At 40.5% G+C, this 8247-nt stretch overlaps 1 protein-coding gene across 1 annotated transcript in view; it reads right to left on the bottom strand.

Moving 5' to 3' along the window:
- Positions 1-8247, bottom strand: part of SIK3 (SIK family kinase 3) — a 250085-nt gene that overhangs the window by 99173 nt on the left and 142665 nt on the right. Inside the window, exons 2-3 of the mRNA XM_023516064.1 lie at positions 4067-4183; positions 646-709 (exon numbers count right to left, since the gene is read on the bottom strand). Coding sequence (XP_023371832.1) covers positions 646-709; positions 4067-4183 — 181 coding nt within the window. The remainder of the gene's footprint in view (positions 1-645; positions 710-4066; positions 4184-8247) is intronic.

Below are 8247 nucleotides of genomic sequence, written 5' to 3' on the forward strand. Positions count from 1 at the left end.
AGCCCAGGCAACAGAACAAGACTCTGTTTCAACAAAAAAATGCCAGTTTGTCCCACCTCAAAAAATCAGATTTGTCAGTAACAAATTCTCCTGCTTATCTGTTGTGCTAAAACAAAGGTTGTGCTAACACTAAGTTTGGGAGAAAAAAAATATCTACTGAAGGCAAAACCTCCAAAATGATAAGAATCATCGAGGGGAGCTGTGAACACATGGTAAGGAATAGAGCTCCATGTTATATTTGAACAAAGTGTCAAGATGCATGAGGGTGAGACTCTCCAAGTGGGGCACGCTCACACCCCAGAGGCCGCACACTCAGTAACCTCAGTCAGGACGTGCAACAGGAGAGACCCTCAGTCGCGTGTTCTGCACGGAGGTTTGTTCTGAGAGATCTCTAATCTCCACTGTCAGCACCTGATTGAAACACACCAACTGAAACAAACAAAACTCCTTTGCTGAGGAAACAAAGATGCTGGGAGCACTTTAATCGGTTAATCAAAACAAATTAAAATTACTCTGTTGACAGAAAATGACAGGGCTGAAGGACAGCGTCAAGATACAGCTGCCCTGACAGAGGCACAAACAGCTATTTTAGGTCTGCTATCGGGTGCGCAATAGCTGTGTAAAGAATGCAATAAATGTACTTACCAAATATTTCCCCTCCACTAGCATATTCTGTCACCAGATAAATCATCCGCTCTGTCTCCATAACCTGGTGCAAAGGCAGGAAAGTGACAGACAGTGACACAAATGACAGGCTGATATCACAGGAAGAGAAACTAACGAATCCTCTTTTGTCACTTGAAATATAAATAACCACTACTGCTTACAGAAAATTTAAAACATTTGGGGAAAAACAAATATAAACGTTTTTAAGAAGAAAGGGAGAAAATAAGACACTCCTCTAAGTTCTTAAACGTAGGAGAACACTGACTCCTCGAGAGGGTCCTTGTGTGGGTCCAGGAGGTCTCTGCGATCTCTTCAGCTCCGCAGAACTAAGAAGCTGCTGAGAATCAAAAAGTTCACATTCGACACTGATCACCTGAAGCTCAAAAATGTCCCCTCACAACCAAACCAAAACAAAGAAAGCCTTAAGGAAAATAATGGGAATCACTTAAGAAGTGCACAGAAATCAGATATGGCTTTCTTATTAAAATAGAAATAATATCTTTTCCTTTCCACTGCCTATTAATTCGAAAAAAGGGACAAATAATTTAAAATATTCAACTTTTTAAGTAATGTAAGTTATTTGTATTTTGTCTTGTTCTCTACTTTGCTACTTAAAATTGTTTTTACTGTAGTGTCAGTCCTTTCTTCCTTTTGACCTTTTCCATCAATGTTTTTTAAGTGATAATATGCATAGATACCCTCATTATAAACATTTGAAATATCTAATATATAACCAAATGTTTTCCTCTTCCCAATCTTCTCGGTCTCACACCCCAGAGGAACATGTTAATAGCTTATTATATAATGTATCCTTCCAGAACAGTGCTGTCCAATAGAAATATGTGAGCCACATATATGAGGTCAACTTTTCTAGTAGCCACATTTAAAAAGTAAAGAAGTAAGCTGGCGTGGTGGCTCATGCCTATAATCCTAGCACTCTTGAGAGGCTGAGGGGGGTGGACTGCCTGAGCTCACAGGTTTGAGACCAGCCTGAGCAAGTGTGAGATCCTGTCTCTAAAAAATAGCTGGGCCTTGTGGCAGATGCCTGTAGTCCCAGCTACTTGGGAGGCTAAAGCTAGAGAATTGCTTAAGCCCAAAAGTTTGAGGTTGCTGTGAGCTCTGATGCCACAGCATTCTACCGAGGGAAGTAAAAAGAAAAAGGTGAAAATAAATCTAATATATTTTACTTACTCCAATATGACTCAAATGGTGTAATTTCAACATCTTTAGAAATAGTAAATGGCTTTGGTTATACATTTAAATTAACTATAATTATATAAAATTAAAAAGTCACTTCCTTGGCCACATTTAAACACTCAATAGCCACATGTGGCTAGGGGCTACCATATTGGACAACACAGCTCTGTTCACTAAACTTTACAGTTAATTAATATCCAGTTACTTTATTATTTTTATGCATTAATGCCATATAATAGCATTATACACTATAATACATAAATCTATCTCTTCTTTTTAATGCCTTCATAGTATTCCATCGTATGAGAACATACTGATTTAATTTTCCAATCTAATAGCTGTGTTATTCTTTTCCATTCTTCTTTTTCCTCTTACAAAATTCTCTATATACTGGTAATATTAACCTGTGTATTGGTTCTGAGCCCTCTCCACATGTTGATTTATAAGACAAAATAAATGCTTTAAATATATGTAGATGTTTAGAACACAAAGGTCGTCATATATGTCCATTGTAATACCAAGGCCTTTTACTAACTGCAAATGTTCTTTTATAATTAAACATCTTAGGAGTTCAAAAACTGTTGTTTTCTGTATAATTATCTTTATTTGTTCACTCTATAAACCTGAAGAGATGGACCTCAAACTACTTTGACACCATATGATGACAATTTGCTAGACATTCACCAGGGCAGCTCAGAATCTTCCATTAAGAACACAAGTGGCCAGAAAGCAAAATTAAAGCTTAAAAGAAGACAATGTTCAAAGGCCAGGGCTAGAACTATGGAAATACTTAGAGGCTAATGAAATACTGGGTGAGACAGGCAAGCCTGCAGAATTTGGTTTGTTACCTACAAATTAGCCAACTTCTTAAGAAAGGTCAGCCTAAGCCCTACAATTATGTAAAGATGACTTATTTTAAAAGGTGAGGTCAATAAGTTTATTCAGTCTACCAGGATAGGAAGGAGGCCAGGTTAGACACCTGTGAGCTCCCAGACACAGGTCTTCAGGCAACACCAGGAAGTTTTTACAAGTTTACTTCTGGGACAGAACGTAGGTGTTGTTCAACATAATTTAGTCTGATAAATTTCAACAAGTCTGTTCCTGCTAACCTAATTCATTTCATTATGTGAGCAGCTGATGCCAGGGAAAACTAAAGCTGTAGCCTTAACCGCACATACTAACATCATGACATGTTTTCTTTTCCATAAACATAACAGGCTATGAAAGCTTGCCCATTGTGCCTTGGGTGTGCTTTCTCCACTCTTACACACGGTCCCAGGTCTGGGCCAGTAACCATTTACTGCAGCCCAACAGCAGCTAATGAACTGAGTGGGTGGCCACTTCTTTCAGAACTGGGAGATGGTTGTTCTGGCAGAAAGCAGGGAGTGGTGCTGGCCCTGCAAAGAGGTAGAACTCTGGGCCGCCAAAGCTGCAATTTGAGAAGCGCCCCAAAGCCCCACTTCTTCCAAAATGTCTTTTCCACCAGCCTGCTAAGGCAAAGTCCTCCCCTATCTGGCTTGAAATTACAGGCATCAGATTTACAGTTAAGAGAGGAATTATTTTGATGACGGCATGAACCAGGCACATTTCTTGGGAAGGTAAGGAAACTAAAATAGAAAGCTCTCTTATTACTCAGAATCAGTATCTTATCAAAACAATTAAATGCTACCTTGCAAAACTGAGGCCAAGACTTTATTAGAACAGAAAAGAGGTAGGTTTTCACTGACGTAAGAAGCAGTAGCAATACTTAAAACATCCTTTGCCATCACAATTCATCACATGATCACAGGAATTTTTTAATGCTGTTGCAAAAATAATGTTATATTCATCTTTTAGCTTTTCACTTCGCTAAATTCTGTTTCTTTTGGAGTTCCCATCCTGTTTTAGAATTCTGACCTAAGTAAGTTATCTTCTGAATAATCTTTGTGTGTAATTCTTGCTGAGAATGGCATCAAGTTTTGAAGAACAAATTAAAAAGATCTACTGGGGTAAAGCAAAACATGAAGATACTAACCACTGAGTGGGGAAATAAATTAGAAAGTGGGGAAGATACTAGGATGAACACATGAACATAGAAATAAAAAAAGGCGCTGATGTTAACCCACCCACGTTTTCTTCAAAGGCAGCCATAGATACACTGACCATCCTAGGTTCTTGGCAGCCACTCACTACACCACTACCTGGTGGGGCCGAACAATCCTACCTGGTAAAGCCTGATGATATGGGGGTGGCAAAGCATCTTCATAATTTGAACCTCTCGGAAAATCTTCTTCAAGTTTTCTTCATCCAACTGGGTCTTATCTATGATCTTGATAGCAACCTGATAGAAGAGGAGGAAAATTTACTCTGGTGCATTATGAAAAGCAGTTTACTAAGAAAATTAAATCCACTTTAAAACATGACATCCCACAGAAATAAAGCTGATAATAAGCATGTTACTTACAGAATGTCAATAAGAAAAATTAATTTACTCTTTCTAAAAAGAAAGGAAATGAAAGTTGGTCTCAAAGGAGACGACTCCAAAAGCTAATGGGTCTTCTGCCATTTCTTAAATTGCATGTATAGTAAAATCTCACAACAAAACACTCTGTTACTCCATAGGTGTGATAACGATTCCAGGGGTCCTCAAACTTTTTAAACAGGGGCCAGTTCACTGTCCCTCAGACCACTGGAGGGCCAGACTGTGGGCCCCAGGATGAGTCGGCTGCTAAGCAGGACAGGCAGCAGCGGCAAAAACACCCAGTGGGCTGGATAAATGTTCTTGGGGGGCCGCATGTGGCCCGTGGGCTGTAGTTTGAGGACACCTGGCTCTACATCAAATCATGCTTCAGTGCAGGGAGTGGTATGTAAGGCCTCTCGTTAAGACAAGAAGCTTCTATCATTAAGTATGTGTTTTATTAATAGTAAGCTTCTACCAGAATTTTAACAGGGCTTTCCATATCTCACTAGGCACTTGAGTAACTCACGAGAAGTAGGATTATAATGTAGCAGTCGTGATGTTGGTGGCAGCAGTGGGAGCTGCCATCTACTGAACATTTATCATGTGCCAGGCACAATACTTACTGCTTTGCAAGAAGTAACTCATTTAAACCTTGTGACACCTACATTATTGTTAACCTTGTTTTAGATGGAAACCGAGGCACATACAGATAAGTAATTAACCCAAGCTTACGTAATTTACAGCTAGTATGTGACAGGTCTAGGACTGAAGCCCAGGTGGCTCAGCTTTATAGTCACGTCCTTAATAGTAAGAGTCCGAAGATCTCTGACACTGCTGCAGTATAAAACGTTTCTTTCCAAATTTCCCTTTTTTGAGATACCCAGCAGCACAGACATTTTAAAGCAGAATTAGAGACGAAAAAAACTTTTCAGAATCTACTAAATCTCAACTTTCTCATTATTCTCAGTGAAATAATTAAAACATCTGTGTTGCTTCGAATTTCTCTGCATCTCAGTTTCAATTACTTAATCAGTATGTAAGTAGTAGTATTAATAGTCAGAGGAGGGGCCTGGGTCAGGTAAACTCTAGTTTCCTCCAGTTCTGACAGTTCTATCACTGAGGGAGAGGAGGGAAAGGAAACAGTATACAGTACTTACTGAAGAGGAAAAGAAACAGCAGGCAAGTAAAATTTCAACAGTAAACATGTTTAGCTCAGAGATACAAAGACTGTCTGGAGCCATCCGTGGTAGGTTTATCATTCAAATGTATGAATGAACAGCATAAAAGGAATTTTATTTGGAGTTTGAGATGTCAGAATGAGGATTGATGGGAGAAAGGCACAGGGAAACAAATTTCAAACAACACTCACGCCCTGCCTAATGATGGATTATGATGAAATGAGCTGGGTGTGGGTTGAGCTACAAAGATTAACCAAACGCTGAACTTCAAGGAGATCCCAGTCTATGGAGAGAGAGACATGGGAAACATAACAACACAGTGTTGGGAATATGATAAACAGAGCGATTACCGGGTGTAACAGCAGAAGAGAGGAGGGTGAATGACCTTCACCTGCTGGAGAAGATGTCACAAAGAAGGCAGAATTTGACTATAGAAAAAATTGGAATAGGCACAAAGGAAGGTAGGGAAGGTCATGAGCAGACTCTCACCAGCTGCCTGACCTCCTGTGAGAATCTTAAACCACACTGACCCTTGACCACTAACACTTCTACCTTTCCTCATCGCTGAGCCAGATGACATACTGGACTTCAATCATTCCAATGACTGGTCTGGCAGCTGCTCCTAATTCTCTCAGGACAGCACCCCAAACAAACAAAAACTCTTTATAGAACAAATAGCCAGGTCGTAATAGTAATTATCAATAAAAGCTTACATGTGAACAGAATGTTTCCTATACATAGCAAGCAGGCATGTGCCCACAGCACGACTTCCAGCAGGAGATGGCTTACCAGCAATGACAGATCACCGGCAGTCCCATGGAGCCTCCTTGGTTTACTGCAGAGGAAATACACTTTCTGTCTATGCCACAGTGTACAAGAGGTTGGCAACCAAGGCTAGGATTTGTCGACTTAACAACAGGGGCATCACCTGTCTAAGGATTATGCCTAAAATCCTCCTCCTCTCCCATCACCCTACTAATTGATGACATGTACAAAGTAACTGAGGGGGAAAGGCCTTAAAAGCAACTGACCAAATGTGTGCACTTTCTCACCACCAAGAGGGTGCTAGGTCACACGGCTGCCTGAGGGAGTCAGACAGCGGGGCCTCCCTGATTCACAGCGCGCTCACTCTGAATCCCATTTGCATTCTGCAGCAAATGGACTTTCACAAAGGTTAACAGAAAACCAAACCTAATCATCTATGAGAACCAAGTGGGCTCTTAAGATCTTATGACATGGGATGGGTGTGGTGGCTCGCGCCTGTAATCTCAGGACTCTGGGAAGCAGAGGTGGGTAGATTGCTTGAGTTCGAGAGCAGCCTGAGCAAGAGCGAGACCCCCGATCTCTAAAAATAGCTGGGCATCGTGGCAGGTGCCTGTAGTCCCAGCTACTTGGGAGGCTGATGAGGCAAGAAAAATCGCTTGAGCCCAGGAGTTTGCAGTTGCTGTGAGCTGTGATGCTATGGCGCCCTACTCAAGGTGACAAAGTGAGACTCTGTCTCAAAACAAAAAAAGATCTCATAAACATATACCATGTACCTAATCAATATTTTTAATTTGATAAAGATAAAGGTATAGTGCAGATACAGTTTTACATTTTGTAACAGATCCATCTGGCTTCACATGAAGAGGATATGGTCCTAGGTACTGACACGGATTCTTATTATCTTATGGAAGCGTCTTCCCTTCACAGTCATCCACCAGACTGACGACAGTTGACTCTTGGGGCACGTTTCCCAACCGCTTTATTTTGCAAGGAAGGAACATGAGACCAGAGAGGTGCGATCAGTGTCTCAAGTTAGTGGCATAACTCACACAGTCTCCAATTTACAATCGTTCCATTTATGATTTTTTTGACTTTAAGATGGGATGAAAGCAAGACACATTCAGTAAAAACCACATTTCAGATTTTGAATTCTGCCCTTTTCCTGGGCTAGCAATATGCAGTATGATCCTCTGGCACGATGCTGAGCGGCAGCAGCAAGTCGTGACTCTCAGCAGCCACACAATCAAAACTGACACCTGCACTGTACTAAATGCAGTTTGGCTTAGCATGTTCTCAACTTATGATGGTTCTACTGGGACATAATCCATCACAAGTCAAGGAGCATCTGTACTAGAAATAATGCCTTCTGTTGCCTATAGTTAATAAAAATTGTTGTATTTCATGGCTGGTACGGTGGCTCACAACTGTAATCCTAACATTCTGGGAGGCTGAGGCAGGTGGATTGCCTGAGCTCAAAAGTTCAAGACCAGCCTGAGCAAGAGTGAGACCTTCATCTCAACTAAAAATAGAAAAACTAGCCAGGCATGGTGGCAGACACCTATACTCCCAGGAGGCTATGCCAAGAGGACCGCTTGAGTCTAAGAGTTTGGGGTTGCTGTGAGCTATGATGTCATGGCACTCTACCCAGAGCAAAAGAGTGAAACTCTGTCTCAAAAATAAATAATAAATAAATAAATGTATAAGATCAGGAATGTTTCCAATACAAAAAAATGATAAATGTTTGCATTGATGAATATCCTAATGACCCTGATTTGATAATTATACATTGCAAGCTTGTATTAAAAACATCACATATAGCCCCCATACACACACACAATTATTATAAGTAAATAAAAATAAAAACATACATTTTTCAAAAGAAATGTATTATTATCTTTCCAGGGAAAATTGTATTAAGTGTAATCTGTTCTTAGAAGGTGAGTACAGAGAGACTTGAAAACAGTGGTTCTCAACCTTCCTAATGCCATACCCTCCCCCCCC

The sequence above is a fragment of the Otolemur garnettii genome, unplaced genomic scaffold, assembly GCF_000181295.1.
Source record: "Otolemur garnettii isolate 467f Iridium unplaced genomic scaffold, OtoGar3 scaffold00086, whole genome shotgun sequence".
In the NCBI taxonomy this organism is placed as follows: Eukaryota; Metazoa; Chordata; class Mammalia; order Primates; family Galagidae; genus Otolemur; species Otolemur garnettii.